This window comes from Polistes fuscatus, unplaced genomic scaffold (assembly GCF_010416935.1).
Source record: "Polistes fuscatus isolate 324 unplaced genomic scaffold, CU_Pfus_HIC Scaffold8, whole genome shotgun sequence".
Taxonomy (NCBI): domain Eukaryota; kingdom Metazoa; phylum Arthropoda; class Insecta; order Hymenoptera; family Vespidae; genus Polistes; species Polistes fuscatus.
Window position 1 is genome coordinate 1542473 of NW_025113162.1, and position 24010 is coordinate 1566482.

Sequence of the window (24010 nt, forward strand, 5' to 3'; positions counted from 1 at the left end):
TTTAACAAACGATTTTCTTTCTTAACTTCGACAATTTTGGAAGGATTCTGATCGGTCGTTCTCGAGATAACATTGGTTGACTCGTTTGGAAGTCTCTCAGTTGAATCAAACATTTTCCATGATCGAGATTTTGGATCGAATTGAACATCTGATCGGTTTTGTTGAGTAATCGCAGTGATCGTATTGATCGAAGCATCGATTTCCATCTGTTTACGTTTCATTCGTTCGTGATAAGTTTCCGAATGTTTTTTATCTTTCCGCGACATTTTATAATTCATGAGATCATCTCTGGAAGCCGGGTTTATGAAATAAGTGAATTTAGCCATATGATCGATTTTCTTAGTTGGTTTAGAAATGTCTTCGATGGGGTATGATTTGGTTGACTGCATTGTTACGTCTGTCGTAGATTTGTATTTCCTTCTTTCAGGTCTGAAAGGATAAGGACTGGTTTTGATGAAGTAACGATCGTCGATCTTTTCAACGCTAACGAATTCCTCCTCTTCGTCGTCTTGTTGCTCGAATGATTCCTCGACGATGACACCCCTGTTTCGGATGACGTCATCGACGGGGGGTAGGTTCTCATGGCAGGGTGGTAAAAAGGCTGGAGTGGATGCACGAGCATGCAATGCGTCGTAGATCGCGGCCGACATTGTTGGATATTCTTTGGTGCCGATGGTGGTGGTGGTGGTGATGGTGGTGGTAGTAGTGGTGATGGTGGTAGTGTTGAAAATGGTTGTGGGGGTGTCAAAAATAGTAGTAGTAGTAGTAGAAGTATTGTAGGGTAAGGGACGGTGATGCAGGATAGTCGAACTGTCATGCAAGCGGTATTGTCTGCTCGTGATTAGGGCTGCTTCGTCACCTCGACTGGAAGTTATCGAAGACGAGGAGGTTGTGGTAGGTCCAGGTGATCTGGCAGACCTTGCACCTGAGCCTCTAGGTGGTACAGGTGGTGGAACCTTTCCAGAAGGTACCAGATTAGGATTAGGAGGACTCGCACCACTTCTTCCCTTCAATACGGCCGGGTAACTGGTTGCTGTTGTTGATCCAGCTGTTGTTGTTGCTGATTTCCCACCACCCAAAGCGTTCTGTTCTTGATGAGGAACAGATTGGGTGATGCCCAAGCTCAATGGTGGTGGACTTACTGGACCAGCTGCTAGATTTACAGGTGTGGAAGTGGCAATTGGGACCGAACCACTCGACATAACTGTGCTGGTGGTGGAAGGTGCGATATCCATTGGGCTGCCTGCTTCGTCGTTGGTTGTCAAAAGCGACCGAGTCACCGAATTTAGTCGTATTTTTTGTTTCATCCCGTGCGAACAGTTTTGTTGTCCGATACGATGACGTTGGGTTTGGAACCACGAGGGGGAGAGATGTGGAGAGAGACAGAGAGAGAAAGAGAGAGAAAGAGAAGAAAGAAAATAGAGAGAAGCCGAATGAGACTGATTCGCGTTTATACGAATCGAGCGATGCAACGTTCATTTCTCGTCTTATTTTTAGGAATTTTTCTTTGTAACAAATAGTATTATTTATTATATACATAAAATGGATTTCTTCAGGGGCTTACGACATGCATAAGGTAGGTCAATGTTACGTCAAACAACGATGAAATGTTTGTTGCATCGCTCGTTAACTTATTTATTTATTTTTTTTTTTTATTAATATGAACAATGTATGAGAAATGTTGAAAATATTCTCGAAATGACTTTACGTAATTTTCATATTTCTACGATTTTAACTTCGAACAATACAACGAACGATAGATAGTTTTTTTCGTTTTGTTTTTTTCTTCTATATTATTTAAAATATATAAAAAGTTATTCGATAGAAGAGATAAAAGATATAATGATCAATCGATCCATGAAGGATCGATATTATAGAAAGATATCAGAGATTAACGAAATAAAAATTGAGATCGTGTGAGACTCACCGGGCTTCGTGGGTGACGTAGCATGCATTGTCGAGGTTCCCATAGCCGCCACCGCTAAACCACCATACAACACCATATACCATTACCGTAATTAGAGCAATGTGCCTGGCTTTTAACGCGATCGGACAGAGAAAAATTTTTTTTCTTTTTCTGCATCCATCGTTTCTTATTCCGAACATTGTCGAATCTTATGTTAGTGTCTGAGGATTTTGATACTTGGTTCTCTGTCCCATCGCACAGTGAGATATTTGCACTTAAAAACTGACCAAATATTTACATTTTAATTTTTTTTTTTAAATGATTAATAACATTTCATCTCTTTTAGTTCCTAAATTTAGGTGTGTAGGTTGAAACATTTTGAGCCTAACATGAAAATAATTTTTTTTTAAGTCAAACTAACTTCTCTTTAAAAAAGAAAAAATAAACTATTTTTTAGGAACTCGAAGACTTTTTAATTCATCTTCGTATATGCAAGTAAACTGTAATATTTTTTTTTCATCAACAACAGTTTGGTAGCAAACTACAATAGGTTACTGAAAAAACTAATGTTCTGCTTTATGAAAAATATCAAATATTTAATATGCCATAATTGTTTTATATCTTAAAACATCTTTTTCACTTTTTTTTAAATTTGATTATTTTTGTAAAATTAAGTATACATACATTAATTATAAACAATATATTTTTAGTATTTTATTAAGAATTCAATAAAATTCTTATTATGGTTTGTGTGCGCGATGTGAATGTTTAAATATTAAAATAATTTACAAATACATATATATAATTATCCCAAAATGAAATAAAATATTAAGTTTGTAGGAACATATTGTTAGATGAATGAATAAAAATATTTTTGGCCAGCATTCGAATAAAAATATTTTTGGCCAGCATTCGAATAAAAATATCTCCCTGTGCATTGGTTGCTCCTATTTGTTCCGATTAAATACCGCTATGCATATTTAGAGAAATCCAAGATTCGAGGAAGGGACGTTCGAAATGGCAGAAAAAAAAACAAAGGGATGACGTAATATCCAGAAACTGCTCGCATTCGATTGGCATTCACCGTAAAAAAAGCTATGTATGCATAGGTTCCTTGCAATTTGGCCGATGAAAGGATAAGGGCTGGATTCGGGGTGATTTAGGGTAGATTAGGTTGTGTGACAATAGTAAATAAGGGATATCAACGTGATAGAATAAAACGGGAAAACCATAAAATTTTCATCTCTCAACATAGAATAATATTTATAGGGAAAACGTTTCACCATAAATTGGGGACAAATTATGATCAGGAAAGGGAAAAGTTAAGTTAAGGGATGTCAAACAATTCTCAACGTGAAGAAAAAGAAAAAAAAAAGAAAAACGAATGAAAATACTTCGTTTACAATTAAATATTGTGACAAAGGAGGAGAAGTAGTGGGGGAAACATTCAATCGAATATTTTATCGGGGAAATAATACGCAATGACACAAAAATCGAAATACGTACATACTGATGTTCTTTTCGTTTGGTTTTTTTGCCTTTTTCTTTTCTGTTTGTGAAAGCTCTCTTCTGGATGGTAAAAGAAAAACCGTGTTTGGTGGGATCGAAGGGGTCCAGGACTTGTTTTTCTCGTTGTTCGGTTTTTTCTTTCTTTTATTATTGTTATTATTATTTTTCACGTAGGATTCTCGAATTTCGGAACGGTCGTGAAGGTTTTGGATCTGGGCAATGGTAACTTGGGAATGCCGCATCTAAGTTTACTGCACTCTTCGCTGTGCTTTGCTAACACGTGTGAAGTTCAGCGCAAAGCCATTAGAAAAATATTCTCCAAGAGATCAAATTCGTGGATCGATAAGAATTTCGTCGTACTCGTCGCATGATTTTTGAAACATTTTATAAACAAAATTATGTCACGTATAATAAACTGTGAACTTTAAATATATTCTGATACTTTGAATTTCATCTTGTTTCTTTTAAGGATTGTCTAAATAATATACAAAGAAATCCTTACTATGATTAATCATAATTAAAAAGTTTCAAAAATCTCTACGACTTTCTTTTCATTTATCGATTAATTATTATCAAGCATTATTTTCACGTTGAAACTCATAATTAAAATAATTATTCGAAATTTTGTTCTTTAAATTAATATTCTTCTTCAACTTTACTCAGCATTGAAATCATCAAACTAATTTTAATATATGCGTATATAAATATTTGTATATCTTTACAGAAGATCCCGTATTTTCTTTTGAAATATTTGAAAAACATTTTGGGTTAAAAATTGGGTTAAAAAATAGGTTAAAAAAAAAAAGTTTTAATTTACTTTATAAAAAAGTGTTTCAACGTGAAAAAAGATCTCGTTTGCAGCGTAAATTTCGAAGCGGTTTAAAATTTGTCGACAAATAGATAAGATTGAAACAATTCTTAATTGAAGTGAGACAAAATTTAAGGAAAAAAAAAAGAAACGATAAAAAATGGACGTGGACTTACCGGTGGAATCGAAGTCACCCTCGAGTGGCCTCAGCGGCCTCGTTATACTTTTTCGTTTTGATGGGGAATGTTTCAGTGCTGTAACACAAAACACAACATTTGCTGTAATTTCAGGTACGGTTGGTTCATTACTATTGATTCTGTTAGAACTTTAATATCCGTATGATAATAATAATAAAATTTAATGTTAAAGGAGTGCCCGTTTAAATAAATAAGGAAAATATCATTAATTTTATACGCTACTGAAGCTTAGTCAGTACCGTAGCAAGTTCCTATTTTATTTTTTACAAAATATTATTATTTTTATCCTCGCTACAGCACTGATCACTAATTATAATTCTAACATAAAATATTTTTACATATAAGTATAATCTAAATCCTGTTTGATGTTTATTCTTCTTCTTCGTTCTACAATTAAACATAAATAATTTTTTTTCCTAGTTCTTTTTCTTCTATAACAATTAAAAAATAATAAGAACCAAACTACGTATCCAAGCTGACAACATTCAAAGAAAAGCAATTCTCTCTCTCTAAAAAAACAAAGAAAAGGAAGAAATATGCTTTTCTCTCAATAATAAATCGTTCTAATTAATTCTAACAATTAAAATAGATTTTACATTAAAAGTTTGTCAATGATTTTGTAGTTAAACCCTCTACGTGTAAATCGCTACATGCCTTGTGTATTTATGTGTTTTATTTTTATGTTTAATCATTAGCGATAAAAATAATAATAATATATTCATATATGTATATTGGTATAATTAACGCAAATATAATTTGTATATATACCAGGACTTCTCAATGCAACCTTGACAACCCTATACGGGATTGCAGAAATTTAAAGAAATCTCAAAATTTTGACAACATTACATGTACAGTATATCTGTGAGTTTATGATAAAAAAAAAAGGAATCTATATACCAAAATTGTGAAAATATTTCTTCATATTCGCAAAGTAAAAAAGTATAAGAAGCCTTGATTATACAAACATATACTCATATACATATATGTGTGTGTATATATACGTACGTACGTGATCGTGAACGTCCGTTAAAAAAATTTCCTAAAAAAGTAGCGAATCGTACACATCTGCTATTATTATTATTATTATTATTATTATTATTATTAATATTAAAATTAATAATAATTTGTTATTTTTATAACAATCTTCGTTGATGTTTTTTCAAGAGGAGGGTTATGTCTAGGCTAAACTAATTGCTGCACGAAATAAAAAAGAATATCTTCTCGTGGACATGTGGCTGGAATTAAGACCAAAAAAATTCAACAAAAAGAAATAATAATAATAATAATAATAATAAAAAAAAAGATATTGATACGCGCGAAGTTGATTGGTCATTGGTCCGTACTATTTAAATTTTCTTTTCTCTCTCTCTGTTTCAGGATAATGGGAATAATCCTATATGGATCTATTTTTTATTTTATTTTTCTTATCTCGAATAAAACGCGACCACATTTCGAGAACTCTTGATGAATGTGTTTAAATAGTTGGAAAAAAATAACAAAAAATAAGAAAAAGAGAAAAAAGGAAAATAAAAAGTATAGATAAATAGAAGATAGAGAGATTGAAAGATAAAGATAGATGTAAAAAAAAAAAGTGATAAGAAAAAGGATGGTAAGAAAGGTTGAAGTACAGGGTGGTTCAAAAGTTCCCACGTATGATTAATTAAGAATATATTCGACAAAATTGTTTTCTCGTAACACTAATTTAATATTTATTTCCAATTTGTTTTTGAATGTAAAATAAAAAGATTTAAGAACTTTTATTCCATCCTGTACATAAAATATCATCAAGTACACGATTATTGGATGTAATAACACACAGAAAGCTACAAAGATAACAAATGGATCATCAACGAGAGGATACACGAAGACTAAACATGCGACTGAAAGATCAATCATTTTTTGATCACGTCTCATCATGAGAAATTCTAATACATAAACACACAAATATACCACACGTAAGGTTTTTTCTAGCAAGTTTAAACATTTTTTATGGGAATGTAGAAAATCTTCTAACTAGATTGATAAGAAGATATTAGAATATTTCTAGAATCAATGTTCTCTACTCTAACGGCAGAATAATTAATTAATTAATCAATTGATTGAGTGATTAATTAATTGATTAATTAATTATTCGATTAGAAACATAAGCGATACTTACACTAACACGAAGGATAGAATATAGAAAATACATTAGAACGAGTGCAAGATAATTTTTAATTATCATATACTTAAAGCATTCATTAATTCTATAAAAATAATAAATAAAAAAAAGATGCAAAAATACATATATTCACGTATATACACGCACGCACACGCTCATATACACGATAAGAAACGAGCTAAGATTTTAAGACGCGAAAGATGCTAATAGAAGCGATTAGTAAGGACGAAATTAAAGGAATAGGAAGCTCAATAAAAATTAATTAAGTATAACGATTTACAAATAAATAAGAAATAATATGCAAATAGGTAATAACAAAGAGGAAAAAAAGAAAAAGAAAAGTAGAGAAGATTTTGAGAAGCATTTCTGATGCGCGTGAGCGTGGGTGCCGAACAAGAATAAATTACAAAATAGTACAAATATTGTTTTGTAATAAATATTACCTTCTAAAAGAAAGAAAAAACAAAAAAAAAAAAAGAAAATAAAACAAATCCAAATACGAGTGTGTACAAGCGTAAGTGGTTAGAACAAAGGAACAAACTTTTTACGGACGATCATACAAGTGAGAAAAAAGAAAGTAAGGGAAACAAAATGAAAATTAAAAGAAAAAAAAAAAGGAAAATAAAGATAAAGAGAAGGGAAAAAAGCGAAGAAAGAAGAGAGAAAAAAAAAAGAACTCAATTTGAAAACAAAACCAAAAAACGAAAGGAAAATAAATAAATAAATAAATAAATAAAAAATAAATGTAGAACAGACAGAGACGGACCAACAGAGACAGACAGAGTTACCTATGTAGCTGGTGACGAGGTTACGGAATTTGCGATGGTTCCCCTTAATCTCAGGCAGGTCCACTTTTCGTATTCGAGTTTTCGAGTATCGATCGGTAGCAGATCAGGTCAGATCAGATCAGGTTCGTTTGGGGTTGACACGGAAAGTAATGCACGGGACACAGAAATATCAACATTTAGCTGATTCCGTTATATTCAATTATTTACGTCAACATCATTTCTAACAACATACCGGTTGCTCTCATTATTATAATTTATATTTTTCTAACTAAATTTATTTTATTTATTTTTTTGTTCTTATCATTTCTTTAAGTGATACAAAATTTCCGTCTTGTGAAATTATAAAAAAGAATAAGTAACACAAATATAGTCGAGGATTTTTAAAGAGTATTTATAGGCTCATCAAATATATATTAAAGAAAGGAATAAGAATTAAAAATAAAATAAAATATGAAAAAAAATATATATATATGTTCGAATTAATTAATAGAGAAAAAAATAAAATTAAAGAATTTGTTGGACAAATTCCGTAATTCAATTTAAATATGCACAGACACATTCACACGATGTCTAATTTTATCACGATCTCGCGTGTAAGTGTAAGTATTAGTAATTTTTCTTTATCCCTGGGTTATTTCGCTTATTTCTTTTTTTCTTTATTCTTTTTAATTTTTATACGTCCCACGTTGCTTCTTTAATCGGAAACCTAATTACTTTTTTCTTTTTTTAACGGTAATGTACATTTGTTTTGAAATATGTGACACAACACAATTTTTATATTTATAATATATGTAATATATAAATATAAATAGAGAGATAGATAAATAGATATAGATAAATATACACAAGGTGAGCCAAAAGTTTTCTAAATTGACCAGACAATTTTTGAAAAATCAATTACTTTTTCCACGCAATAATTTTACAAAAAAAAAATTAAATAGGAATATATAACTGATACTAGAAATCAAACAGAAGCTTTTGGCCTATTTCAGAAAATGTTGATCCACCCTGTATATATTTGCGTTAACAAGTGAAGATTAAAAAAAAAAAGAAAAATCCTCAAAATGTGTTGTACGAGAAAAACACAAACAACGAACACATCGCATGGAAAACACAATAATTATCGAAGACAGTATGCAAGGTGTATAAAATGATGACAATGATGATTATGATTATGATTAAATGAATTTAAAATAAAACTATTAAAAAATTAAAAAAAAGATTAGAAAAAAAATAAAAGAAAAGAATGAATTAAATAAAAATCTGGATAAATCAATGATTATAGATATGGGAGTGCAGAACATGATTTAAAATTATAATAACACACAAAATAATTGATTAATTAATTAGTATGACACAGCACACACAGACGAATTTAGTTCATTTTCTTCCCCCTTTTACTTTTATAAACCTTTTGACTTCGAAACGTTCGGAAATCGTTCGATATGAGCAAACATTTTTTGGACGTCTATAAGCGCCGTTAGCACCGAAAGAGCGACATTGTTCATAATCAAAAGTTTAATAATTATATTTTGTATTTAAAAAAAAAGATAAAATAACAACGAAGAAAACGATAAAAGTATAAAGAAATAGATCAAGTGTGAGACAGTAGTAGTGCGGGTAGGCTCTTTAAATGAAATGAAATTGTCAATCGTGAAAATGTTTATTGGCAAAAAATATATATGTATATATATAAATATGTATGTATGTATATATATACGTATATAAATGTTGTACATTGGTGTCCACAGTGTGAGTTTATAGCTGAATATTTTTGTTTCTATTTACTTTCCTTTTCTACTTTCTAATATCTGCTTTCTATAATTCTTGTTATCTTTTTTGTTTTGTAATTTTTATTTTCCTTTGTTTAACATTTAAAATGATATTTCTATCTCTAATTTTCATACCTCATTTTCTCACTCACTCATTCTCTCTCTCTCTCTCACTCTTTCTCTTTTCAAAATCCGAAAAAAATTAATTATTGTATATACATCTTAAATAAGTTTTGACAATTTGTTCGTTACGAGGAACTCTCGGTCAGTAAAAAATGATAGAAAGCACGAAAATAAATCATTATTTGAAATAGATCCTAACGATCGATCACAGATCATTTTAATAATCAATTATAATTGCGTACGAATATATGAATCGGTGATTATGAAAGTGGACTAATTTTTAATCATTTCAGATCATTTAAAATACATATTTTTTTCTTACGTCCTATTTTGGAAAAAAATGTTTCAAATCGGATAAAAAAGAAGATAAAATTGTTGAAATAATTTTCAATTTTAAATTAAATTGTACAAGAATAGATGTACAAAAAATATATATTATTTAAATCAGAACTTCTCAACGCAACCATGACAAACCACCAAATAATATGGGCTCGCAAATATTTGAGCAAAAGTAAAAAATTCCTTGACCCTGAACGAACTAAAAATTCATTCAAAACAATACACGTATAGTATATCTGTGAGTTTATGACAATAGAAAAGAAGATATAGTGTAGAGTTTAGATTTACAAGAATATTAATTTAGGTAAAGGGGGTCGCCAAGTGGGAAAGTTTGAGGAGTCCTAATTTATATAATAATCATAATCACTGACTTATATATTATACTAATACGTATCGTGCATTCTGTTATATCCTTTTCGGTAACAAGCTTTAATCACATTGCATACCCGAATGAATAATAAAATAGAAAGCTCTCTACGTGTAAATAGAATTAGTATTAGAAGAGGCAACTCATGTACACTCTACTAATTATTATTATTTAAATAATATACAATGTGTGTGTGTGTATGTATATATATGTATAAATGTATAAACAAGTCTTACAAAACTTTGGCACACAGGTAAGTACTTGCTTATCGAGGAACTGTTTGTTTTTTTCTTTATTATATATAAATATTTAATTGCAATACGCAATCAAGTCCACACACGCATAGGAAGTAAAGTCGAGGTCAAATTTTTTTTTTATTATTATTATTATATAATTTCATTTGTATATGCTAATTAACGAATAAAATATAATTCATTTCTACTTATATCCGACAATGTTCAAATACTCAGCTATGTTTTGTGGACACCAGTGAACAGAGACTATCGATTAAATTAATTTTACAAATTAGCCGATTAAAATACTGCTCGTTTAAATGTAATTTTTTTTTAAATTAATTAATTAATTAATTGTATTTAAATACTGCCTTCGGACGAGAATGTTAAAATGATGTACGAACGAGAGATTATCTTTTTTTTTTTATATAAACCGAGATAAAATAAATTAAAACATATTAAATGCATAAAAATGAGGAAAAAAAAATGAAACATGAATGAGATAAAATAAAAAATGAAAATATAAATGTGCGTATACATTGTGTTAGCAATTAGTCACACCAAAACAAAACCCAATAAGTGATTATACGATTACTGATTAAGGTTTCTTTTTTCTTTTCTCTGGATAGTTTTGTTATACATCTATATACACTACTCTGATTGATTTATATTTTTTATATGAATTATCTCTGATGGTATCTGAAAATATCTTAATAAATTTAAAACAATCATTAATCCTACATTAAACAACTACAAATTTGTGCTATCGATATGGCGTATTACTTATTCAAATATCACGTTTTAATTGTTCGTGAATTTGTTTAATAATATTAATCTACACGTTTGTTTGGCAGCTCGAATTTCATATTTATACACATATATATATATATATATATATGTATATAATGTTATTATTATAGTTTATTATTTTATATTAGTTGGACAAAAAAAGTTTGTGCAGTTTTTAGGTTTTTTGTATCATTTGTTTCTATTGGATTTAAATGGCACGAACTTTTTTGTCCATAAAATATGCATATGCATATTTATATACATATTTTTTAAATATCTACATAAATTTTAATGCATATATGTATTATAAAAGCGAATGATTTAATAGAAATTTTCAGATACCAGCGAGATCCGTGCAATTATTTTTATCGTTATCTTTGAAAAAAAAAAAAAAAAAAGAAAAAAAAACCACTTCCCTACGATTTCTTAAAATATTATTCTGGACGGCTATGATATATCTATTTTTATCTTTTGCATGAGAAAAAGGAAGATAGTTTGTAAAATATAAAATATATATATATATATGTTCTTTTTTTCTTTTTTTTTTACGCGAAATTGCTTATTTTTTTTTTTTTTTAATTTTTCATTTCCTTTCTTTTCTTGCGAGTAGTTTAATCGTTTATGATAAATGCATGATTTAAACAAAATGATACAATCGACTTGTACGATAATAATAATACTACTAATAATAATAATCCTAAAAATAATAATTATAATCCTAAAAATAATAATAATAATAATAATAATAATAATAATAATAATAATAATAATAATCCTAAAAATAATAATAATAATAACAATAATATGATTAATAGTCTCACATATTGGACATTGTTTGAAATGAACATTTAAAAACGAGAACTTGTTACTCTTTGGAAAAGGACATAGTTAATTATGCTAATATCGAATAAGTACGTGTTATTAATTAAGATATTATCTGTCTCTCTGTTTTTATTTTATGTTTTTCGCACGTTTTTTCTTTGTTTTTGTTTTTTTTTCTTTTTGTTTCAATAAGATTACAATGAGAATACTGCACATAAACAAAATACAGCTTTCCTAGCTTACGGCTTACTGCACTATTTATATATTTTAATTTGCGTTGTGTTTGTGTTAATGAATGTACGTATACGTATTACTTTTTTTCAATCTTAAGTACCGACAAATATTAATTTTTATTAATATTAAATGTAAGTGTGCTTGTGGGAAAAGCCATATGCTAAATAATGTTAGCTATGCCATTTGCCTTTTTTTCCCCTTTTTCTTTTGTTTATAATATAATCAAATATCCTAATTCTTCCTAGAAAATTTAATAATTTTGTAAAGTACATTTCCAATACGCGATTATCGAATTAAAAAAAAAAAAAAAAGAAAAATAAAAAAATAAAAATAAAGAAAAATACATCATCGAATAGCATTGCATATGGTTGAACCACAGTATATGTGTGATACATACATATATATACATACAGTATTCAGACAGACAAGGATATATAATCACAGTCAATAGTTTAAAAAAACAAAACATTTTTATAGTTATCTTTATGTTTGTCTTTGCAATGACAACCTTAAAAAATGTTAGAGCGTTATATCATTGTTGAATGACAAAGATAATTAGCTACGTTTCAACGTTTTTAAAAATATTATTATATGTGTATATATATATATAAAATAGAGAGAAAATATAAAAAGTATAAAAAATTAATCATAATCGAGATAAATCACATCAACCAGAAAGCAATGGCCATCGCGATAATAATCAATTAATCTTAATTAAACTTACAACTTAAGAATGAGCCTTGTTTAATGTTAACATTGACGTCAAGTTTGCTAGTAAAGGCTGATTAGGATGGTACTTACGTGAAGGTATCTTCTTGAATACTGTCTTGGCCATAAAGTCTTGAAAACGCTGAGCATAAAATCCTGGTCGATGTACTGATACTGTATCCTAAAGAGAAGAAATAACAAAAAATATTGTTTCAATCTATTCAATCTATTTTAATTGGTGTATTTTTAGATTTATATTGTTGTCGAATTAAAATCAAATTGTTAAATGGTATAGAAAATACAATGATAAATAAATTGATGACTAGAAATTTGTTTATACTGTACATGTTAATTTGTAATATAATATAAATAAATTGTTAAACTTACACCATCGTGTATCATCGATTTCCACGTATGCTCGAGCTTCTTCTTAAGTCTGTAGCTCTGCAAAATGTCAATGATACCAAGAAATAGCAATAGCCGTTCACCACGAGCATTTCTTGCAGGTATACCACCAGGACTGCTAGGAAAAAAATAATAATTTATATTTAACATTTAGATACTTAACTCTTGATATTTATACTTTCAACAAATCAATTTGCATAGGATGGAATCACAAATTTCTAGGTAGGTCAACAAAATTCTTAGATGATTTCTACAAATAAATTGAAACAAAATCTTTAAGCTTGCAATTGTAGATGTAGTAGTATTGTATTGACCGTTCTCATAAGTGGAAAGTTAATTGATGAAGTTAAACAAAGAAAAAAAACTTTCACTCCTATATATTTGGTCAGCATTTAAAATAGGAACAAGATGGTGCCAAGATACGGAATACATACTAATTTTTTATTTGCTCTTACACAATGGACAATAAAATATTACTACATAAACATACCCAAAAATTTAGGAAAAAAAATTAGCTAATTTTTGAAGAAAATTGCTCATTAACTTTTGATAGCCTATTAAAGAATTTTTGACCCATCTTTTATATATTGTAATAAAAATAATGGATGAAAAATATATGTACGTGTAAAAGAAAACTCACGGAACATCATCCTCTTCGTCAATTGGTTCGCTTTCAGCTTGAATACTTTCCATAGCTGTACTATGAGCGACCAATCTTTGCCTGTTTATGCTTCTCGATCGATTCAATGCCGTAGCACCTATTCTATCTTCCCTGTCACGTTCTCTTTCCGCTTGATTAAAAGCTCCACCCTCGCCAGTCATCTCGCCAACTTCGTCGTCCGCACTGGCCGATATTCTTTGTTCCTGCTAATCAAATGAATCAACGAAACGTTTCTGGAATATTTTTACTTGGAATTATTTTATTTATTGCGACAACTATTTCTGTACACCCCATTCGAGTGTTAGTCGAGTCAGGGGAAGTTAACTAAACATTGACGTGTTAAACATGCGATGGATGTATACAAATTTTCTTGATACACATTAACTGATAAATGGATAGCCAAGCTTTGGATTCACGGCTGAACTTTTAGGAACTTTAGCAGAACAGTTTTACAGTATTTGAAAGTGAATACGCTCCTGTACTGATCACGTTTCAATCACGTGCATTTATTTACTTCTGACTCGACTCATTGAACGGAGATTGTGTTAAAAATATTTGTTAATCTTTTATTTATTATGTGTCATTATAATGGAAGAACTCATACTTAAATAAAAGATATTAAACAATCCTCGAAGTGTAGTATCATATATTTTAAGAATCACTATACTCTGATTATTGATTATTAATGATTTTTACAGGATTGTGAATCAATTGTTTTTTTATTTTTTATATTAATACAACTATGACTGAATGCATAGTGGGCAGTAATTTCGACACTTTAGGATTTGAATACAAAATTCAGGTGTTCTACGTGACAGTTTAACGACCAAATTTTTTATTATTCATATTATGACGGTGTTGATGATTTTGCAAAAAATAAAGTTTAATGCAATTTTAAATTTGGTTCACATTTGATTTACGGAAATTGGTGTAAGGGTAAGCAAATTAGTTTAAAATCTACAGTTTAATAAATTTGAAAAACAAATACATAAATAAATTTTCTTACTTACAGTTTTTTCTCTTGCAGCCTGATCCAGATTATGTATTCCAACAAGAAGCGAATAATCCATAATTTTGAAGCTTTCCAATACCCGGCAATCTCGTTGAATTGTTTTAACTAGAGCATTGTACGTGTCAGCTTCCAGAAAAATTCCTTCTGGATGATGCTCCATAAAATCTAAGTCCTTATACGTTGGAGACGACTTTGATCTTTCTGACTTTGATGCCTAAAAAATGATAAATAGAAATATGAAGACTATATAAAGTAAGAAAAATCAAATTTAGAATAAATAAAATCACACGTCATACTTTTCTTTTATACGTGGATCCTTTGAGATCGTACTTTTGATGCAATTTTACTGCTGAAGGAAGGAGATTATTCATAGCTACTAATCGAACATTTTTACTGTTACACCGATAACAATACAAGCCAAAAAATTTAGGTAACAATGTTCTTGGATTCTGATTTAAATTCTGAAAACGAAAAAACACATTGATTATTAGTCAATTTGATTCACTGGCCAAATTAAAAAATCATATTGTTGCGGATACATATATGAAACAATTTGATATATAATAAAATTAACGTCACAACGAAATTGTAGAGAACGTGTCAAATGTTCCAAATGGTGAAATTAGAAATAAATTACTCTTTTCGTTTGTTAATTTATATTTGTATTTTGTGTGTTTTATTGTACTTGATTTTTAACAATTACCTAGGATTATTAAAAACTTTCTGTTGTCGTGGGTCAATCTGTGTATCTGATTATTCTTACCATGTAATATCCTGGTAGAAGAGTTTGCAAGAACTCTCCCTCTTTATGTTGAACAGTCTTAATAATAAATTCATCATCCTCCGTTAAATAGAATATACTTCCGCTGGCACCCGGATTGGATAACTCGCGCAAAGGGGCGCTACACATTGACATCTAAAGAAAATAACAAATAAAATAAATAGAAAAATTAAATATAAAAATATGTGACTTCTAATTCTATAAAGAAAAATACGAATTATCATTATAATTATTATTTCGTTAAATAGTATTACCAAAAAGTCATCCGGTTGAATGCCAAAGAGATCCCTAAAATATCGAAATGCAATTGGGGCGTAATTTTTAAATTTAAATTCGGAAAAGTGATGAGCAGGAGTGTGATTCGATCCCTCGCTTGGAAAATTCGTTGTCTCGACGGTCATGAAGTCTTGCATGAGCAAATCTCGTTCTGGCTTACTTGCTAGACCACCGACCGCATGTTGTATACCAAGTTGTATAGATCCCATAATCTGTGTCGTTTGTATCTATTTGTTTTGTACAAGAAAACGTTTATTAATATAGTTACAATAGGTTTACCTACAAAATACTATCATATATAATAATAAAAATAATAATAATTAATAAATATGTATATATTGGATCGACCAATAAGTAATATTAAAATTTCTAATATAAAAAATTAGAAATATATTTGCTTTTTATATTTAAACATAAATTATTTATTTATTTCAATCTAACATATTACAAATTTTAAATAAGAAATATTGTAATGTTGTTTTTATTTGGATATAGAATAACAAACAAGTTTTGAAATAAAGAAATATTCTAAATTACTTATTGACTAATCTCAAATATAATATTTTCTTAATTTACGTATCGATTTAATATTTTTTTTGTACAATTATATTACCTTTTTGTACGTAATTTCACCTCCCACTCCAACTCGACGATGTCCAATTTTCCTTTCCCTTTCCGATTTATTTCTCGACACCCCCGCAGGGGTTTTGAGCCCCGCCGTTCCATGCTGTGTTATTGAATTCTGCAAAATAAACTACCCGTCTACTATCTCCTGCGTCATGATATAAAAAAAAAAATTAGGCAAATATTATTAACCAATTTATTTATTTAAATTTAAAAATTATCCTCTATATAGGAGACATTTTCATTATATGAAATATAACAAAGAAAAAATTGTAATAGAAAAATTATTCTTTAGAAATATTTATAAAAAAAAAAGAAAGAAAAAGAAAAAGAAAGTAAAGAAATAAAGAAGAAAAGTAGAAATGCAGTTGATCAAGAAATCGATGACGAATCGATTAACGTATTTTAAGACCGGAAATAGAGCTGATTTCACCCGAGGAAATTAAAAGGAAGTCCAACTATGTATTAAGTCACGTATAGATCTGTATACACATATGTACACTTTAAGTTACATTCTTTTATTGATCGTCATTGCAATAAACAAATAAATATAAATAGAATGAAAGTAATCAAAAATAATAGTGATTCCAATTCTGGTTAACAATTATTGTACGATAATTCATAAAATATATATTATTAGTGTTAAAAATAAAAGGAATAAAAGTATTCAGAAAAAAACATTTGATTCGAAAATTCCAACCGATTAATTGTCGTTATTTATAATTAATAAAATGTTGTTAGCGTGACTTTTATTAATTTTTGCGAAGATACAAAAATGAAATATGATAGAAACTGATAATTATAAATTTGACCTAAAAATGATTGTACGATAATCGATAAGATTTTCATTTTTGTGTTATATTTGCTAAAGATTATTACATCGTATAGATATTTTGTAAACTTTCGATGTAAATTAGAAAGAAAAAATGCGAACACGATGACTAGGACTATGATTACGAGGTCGGTATTACACGAAGCGATTAACGAAGCGACGTTAGTTTTCTTCTCCCTCCCAATTCTCCTCCCTCGAACCGTCCCACCTCTTTGACTACGGTAACTATGAGAGTTATGCAAGGAGAGTCTCGTTTTTTATTACATGTTAACATTCTACGAAGTATCGAGATATTATCTCTTTGAATATTTTAATTAGCAAAAATATCTGCTCGCGAATAGAAAATAGAAAATAAAAAAAGGAACAACGTAATCAATTTTAAGATTTTTCTATCTCGATTTCTAAATTTGTCCTACTTTAATTCTATTCTATTTATATAAACTTAAATAAACTGTTATATTTAGAGATTTTTATTTCAATTAAAACAATAACAAATCAAAATCTATTCTACTTCAATATTTTTTTCTTCCTTTCCTCTCTCTATCGAATATATATTATTTTCAATTTTAATTTCAATATTTTACAATCTACGACGAGATAATCTTTTCATCGTGAATATCTTTTTTTCTGCGTGTGTGTATATTTTTTGTAAATTTACAAAAAGAAATTTGGACAAATCTTGTCCAATTTCGATTTTTTCCCTTACGTTTTATTTCTAACAATAATTCCAACTCTTTATTCCGTACTCATTTGCAGAAATATTTTCCTTTTTGTCACTGCTTGTAATGTACGTCGTCGGACGATAAAAACTTGAATGCGATAGGAGCTACACGTTATCTTCTGACGTACAAACGAATAAGTACATACGTATTTCTCGAGCGTCAAGAAAGCATAGTATTGTAAACGAACTAATTGCGTCAATAACAACATTTTTTTCTTCTTTATTTCTTTATTCTTGAAAACTCAAAAGGGACAGATCGAAAAATTCCAAACAATAATGTGTATTATAAGCATTGATTAGATAATGATACTTACATCGAGTGCAGTTACTTTTTCTCCCGTGGATTTATCTGTGAAAACAACACATGCAAATATTTAATATCGCAATTTTTCACATTTATTAAATTATTTCTTTAAAATATTAAAACAAGAAACAGAATAATTAATAGAAGAGAATATTACATTAAACATTTTTATAATTTTATATTACAAATAAATATTATTAAGATCATTTGAATAATTCATATTTATTAGTTCATTTTAAAATATTTGGAGGCAAAAAGAATTAAATTAAACATTTTATTTTTATATATTACAAGTAAAGACAATCTTACAAATCAATAGAATTTGTACATTTATATATAATCATTTGTTTACAAGTATATATAACAACTAAAATTAAAAAAAATAACACATTCCTTTTAAATCCAAATATTTTATTTACGAAGTGAAATCTATTGTTAGGGAAATGATCTCATCAGATTTCAATTCGTGGGATGAAACGTATTCGCCATTTTTAAAAGGAACTGATTATTTCTCCTTCCGTTTCTCTCTTACTCACTTCATCATACTAGGATCGATATCAAGCAAGCGTCGGTCAAATCGAGGACCAGGACCAGAATATCACATCTCGTGTTAATCAAATTCTATTTAATGTAATCGATAATCAATATACTATATAAGGTCTAATTAGAAGCCTTTGATTTATAGGTAGCACTTTCGGTAACGTTGGGTTTAATTCATAGAATGCTGGTAGTGGTGTGGGTGGTAATGGTGGGAGTATAACTATGAAGAGTAGTGAAGGCTTTGATCAAAAGATCAAAGGCCGGTCGGTTGTTCAACAAAAAAAAAAAAAAAAAAAAAAAAATATATAAAAATAGAAAAGAAGAAAAAATTGATATAAGCTTTAACCGTGCTATGACTTTTCCAATAAAATATATGTGTATACATGCTGAATATACAAAACGGAGTCATTTCAATGGAAATGACAGATAAAAGGAACAGGTTATTCGAAATTTAACGGTGACAAAAATTGTCGAGTTTTTTAAGATGAAAAGAACGTAAAATGGAATACCATTTTAAACCAAGAATCTTTTCAACTACAATGTATGCACCGACTACACCAGGTGGGGCATTTAAATTGGAACGCGTAAATATTTTTTTGGTTATTACTGTTATTATGGAAAAGAATTTTAGGACAAAATTACGTCGTTTCAATTGGACGCACGTGGTGGTGATGGTGGTATGAATTTTTTAAATCATTTAATCGATGCAAGGTACACGAAATAATTATCGAAAAATATAAATTAAAAAGAAGACTCTTCAAAATTGACTCAATAATAGTGGTAGATATTTTATTGTAATTCTGTATAAAAAAATAAACTATAAATCTATTTGTATCAAAAGATAATTTAAAGAGATATTATAATGTTAATATTGCAAAGAAATCGAGATATGCATTTAATACAAATTTAGTAAACAGTAGTGAAATAAAATATTGAACTGCATCAATTAATGACTTTTTCCATTAAACCATAAATAACTGAGGTGTTTTGATCAAACTGTCCAACCTAAATACACATACACACGCATACATGGAAGAAAATATATTAAAAGGTATTCTCATTAAACTGAACTACCTGTATATGCAATACATCATACACGTGCAATGCACGATAGAATGATCAAAGCTTTTGACACACACATACATTAATCCACACGTGTAAACATATTTGTGGGATGGAACAGAGAGTGAACTTTGCAGGATGAAAAAAGAGAAAGAAAAAAAGGGGAAAAATCAACAAAGTTACTGGGCATGGTCTAATCGAAGGGTTAACAATGTTCACTGTGACATTTGAGATACACACACACATATAAATATATGTAGTGTGTGCGTCAGAGAGATTACGAGAATAACTTTGTTGAGCCTAATGGTGCAAGTATGTTTTAAGAGTTAATCGTCTTGACCGACACACAAGTAACATTTCTATCTCTTCCTTTCTGTATCTGTTTCTCTCTTTCTTTCAAAGTTTTATACTCGGTTATAAAACACGCAACTTGCATCGTGCAGCACGCGATACGTTCCTCTCACAGTGGTTTCATATTCCCAAAACGTGGCCAATACTCGAAAACAAGTTTTTTATTTGGTACTTTTAACCCTTGAAATATGTTCAGTGAATATCGTAGTGATTTTTTCAACTGTTTACAATAAATAAATGTTTATTCATATGTGTAAAATTTTTAAATTAAACATGAGCGTTGAGTACAACATCCGTATTTGTGAGTCGCTGTTCTCCGAGAATAACGGTTATTTTAAACGCGTATAATAAAGTTAATATCTGACCGATTTCAAAGTATGGGTATGAAATTTTCGCCTAACAATTATGTTTTTCAATATTTATACAAGTAATAAATGTAATTGTTATATGTTATGCACGGTATTAGAAATATTTATTGAAAAGAGCTTTAATTGTAAGTAAAAATTCTTGAGAAATTCTGCGCTCTAATCGGTTTTAAATTGTTTATCGATAGTTTATCTAATAAATATTACAAAATTACCTGCTAATAGTTCCTACATTAACTTGTTCTCATGACGATTTTTTATGATAATGCACAAACGTATTTCTAAAAACGTTTTACACTTTATCTATTACTTTATTTAATTACAAATAAACTGAATACACAATATAAGCTAATAAATAAATAATTGTTTCTTTCAAATATTTCTTTATTGTTATTTTACCTATATCACAATACCTATTCTTAAACACACAATATTACTTTCAGTGATAATGCATTCTAAATTATTTTCGATTTTGTCTTTAATATTCTATTTATCAAAATGATAATATCAGATTTGTAATCAGCGACCTTAAAACCACGCCAAGTATTAATTTTTAACAAAATTAAACTACATTTTCATATTTTGGCCACGTTTTGAAGACTTGGGATCAGTGTGCGTAGGTTCGATAAACGGTACAATGCCCCTTCTTCCTACTTTCACGCGTGCCAAAAGTAAAAAAGAAAGAAACAAAGATAAAGAAAGAGAAAGAAAGACTGCAACCAGTATAAAATTATTTTCAAAAAATAAATCCGTTTAACAGATACAATTGAAAAAAATATTATTTACAAAATCATCAATTAAATTTTAGATTAAAATTCAATATTATATCTCGAATGAAATATAAAAAATAAAACCATACACGTTTCAATATCATCTATAAGTAATTACTGCAAAAAATTTAAAAAGAAATCTATTGTTAATTCCATTCATATTCAATAATAATATACAAATCAATTTGAAACACATTTTAATATCGATCAAATAATTGCTAAAACGATAAATACAAAATTTGATAACAAAAACAATTGTTTATAAAAATTAATATTACAAATAATTATTTCAAAATCAATTGAAAACACCGCTGAAATAATTACTCCACAAATTAATACAAAAAAGATGTAGAACAAATCTAACAATCGATAAAACAAATACGTCAATTAATTATCTCAAATTTGGTTTGAGAAAAATTTATAAATAATTACTAAAAAAGAAAAAATGTAACAGAAAAATATACAATACAATACAAAAAATATACAAAAATAGAATATTTATTTTTCAAAATTGAGTATCAATAACCGGCGCACCGGGGCAGATATATTCGTGTGATCGAATAATGGACACAATCGATGGAGAAAAATAGATAGAAAGGTTCGAGGGGTTGTTGAGAGGGTGGTTTTAGAAGGGGTTGAGTAGAAGGGATAAAGGGGGGAAGTAAAAGAGGCATCGATTTCGTTCGGGAAGAGAAGACGCGCGTGGCGCACGATGGACGATGGGCTGTGGAAGGAAAGGGGGCTGGGAAAGTGGGGAGTGTGAGGGGGAAGGGGGTAGACACGGGTGACACCCATCAGCTGTCAAATCGTGCTCGAGCGAGCCAGATTACGAGACGCTTCGGAGCTTCCCCGAGGGATACCACGGCTTCTTTATTGTCTTATTTCTTTTTAGTCTTTAGTACTTTAGTCTTCGGCATAGTCTAATGTAAGAAAAATCGACCGAAGTATAACATAGCAAAGGAGAATTTGAGAAATTGAAAGAGGATATCGAATTTTGCGAACGCATTCGTCCTTCCTTTTTCGGAGAATTGTAATAATAGTAGGTAGTAGTAAGAGTAAAGTAACAGTAGTAGTAGTTGTGTAGTAGTAATAATAGTATTAGTAGTAGTAGTAGTAGTAGTATCTTTTTTACTTATTTAACTAACCGTAAATATTCATCTTTCTCTTTCTTTCTTTCATTCCGTGTCTCGTTATAGGTTATGTCGATAATACGAGAACGGAAAGAAATAAAAAGATAGAGATAGAAAGAGATAGACATATAAAGAAAAACTAATAAAACAGATATAGAGAAAAAGAGATTAACAGTGAGTATAAAAAGGAAGGACGCAAAATGTATGTTAAAAATGCAAATAAAAAAGAAAAAGGAATGAAACATAGAAATACTTACTGTCGTCTTCGGCTGACTGATCGGCCCTCGTGGAATCCTCGGAAGTAGCAGCAGCAGGTTGGGCCGGTCCGGTGAAGCTCGTCTCGACCACCTCGATCGCGTCCACATTGTCGCCCGAAGCCATCTTGTACGTGGTGGCCGCCCGTTACGATCCACGACGGGACGACTGACTCACGCTAAATTCAACACCAAGACGATTTCGCGATAGCGCCTCCTCTCTTTCCTCGTCGTCCTCCGCGTTACTAATACGCGCGAACGCATCTTCCTCGACGCGTGATCGAAAGAAACTTTTCTCTTTCTTTCTTTCTCTCTCTGTCACTCTCTCTCTCTTTCTCCCTGTCTGTCTGTCTACCTTACAATTTTTCTGTCTTTGTCTCTCTCACAGTGGTGGCTCCAGAGTGCACGTATTGCTACCAACGTGTATCCTTGTCTCAATGCACATTCTCTATCTCTTTCTTTTATATGTACACGTCACCTTCTTCTCCTTCTCTTTCTTCTCTCTCTCTCTCTCTTTCTTCTTTTCCTTCTTTTTTACTAACACTAAAAACTCTCTCGATTTATTTTTTTTCACACGTAAAGGATGTCAATGACAAACATCTCTTATTCGACACAACGTGTATAACTCTATTTTTACTGATTACGATATACTACCGTTTCTTTTCTCTTTCAATAATTAAATTATATCTTTTTCTTTTCGTCGTTTTTTTTTCTCTTCTTTCGTTCTCTTTAACCCAAGAACAGACACGAACGAGAAGAGAGAGTCGTCGTCTCTCGTCTACTCCGTGCCGCGCCACGCCGACTTCTATCGACCGGACATCTTGTCGACGCTCCCTCCACGCCGCCATGCGGTTTAATTCCGTAATAACGTATCGACCGTATCTAATTGATAGACAACTAGGCGCCATGTTGGATTCCTTTAACGTGGATAATTCACTCTCTTCCTTATCGACCGCAGAATTTAATAATTATCGTTTAATTTTGGTTTTTTTATTTCAATTACAAGATTTTTTAATTTTACTTTTCATTAATTTAAATATTGATTCGATTTGATTAGATGTAATATTTGTTTTTGTGAAACTTACTTATCTTTGAAAATAAATAAAACTTTTCGATGAATCAGTCAATTTTCTTACGAAATATGAATCATTAGATTGATTAGC

At 29.7% G+C, this 24010-nt stretch overlaps 1 protein-coding gene across 11 annotated transcripts in view; it reads right to left on the reverse strand.

The window, feature by feature from the left end:
- LOC122525168 (phosphatidylinositol 4-phosphate 5-kinase type-1 alpha-like) overlaps positions 1-23730 on the reverse strand; it is a 42092-nt gene extending 18362 nt beyond the window's left edge. Inside the window, exons 1-14 of one of the 11 annotated variants that reach the window (XM_043647838.1) lie at positions 22851-23728; positions 18386-18420; positions 16508-16636; positions 15873-16121; positions 15601-15753; positions 15134-15298; positions 14836-15051; positions 13805-14031; positions 13147-13282; positions 12853-12940; positions 7373-7435; positions 4400-4477; positions 1928-1981; positions 860-1246 (exon numbers count right to left, since the gene is read on the reverse strand). In XM_043647838.1, coding sequence (XP_043503773.1) covers positions 860-1246; positions 1928-1981; positions 4400-4477; positions 7373-7435; positions 12853-12940; positions 13147-13282; positions 13805-14031; positions 14836-15051; positions 15134-15298; positions 15601-15753; positions 15873-16121; positions 16508-16636; positions 18386-18420; positions 22851-22974 — 2104 coding nt within the window. In that variant the 5' untranslated portion in view covers positions 22975-23728. Of the gene's footprint in view, positions 1-859; positions 1247-1927; positions 1982-4399; positions 4478-7372; positions 7436-12852; positions 12941-13146; positions 13283-13804; positions 14032-14835; positions 15052-15133; positions 15299-15600; positions 15754-15872; positions 16122-16507; positions 16667-18385; positions 18421-22850 lie in introns of all 11 variants that reach the window. The other 10 variants (XM_043647833.1, XM_043647830.1, XM_043647831.1 and 7 more) reach the window with 10 other exon arrangements.
- Positions 23731-24010: the final 280 nt, after the last annotated feature.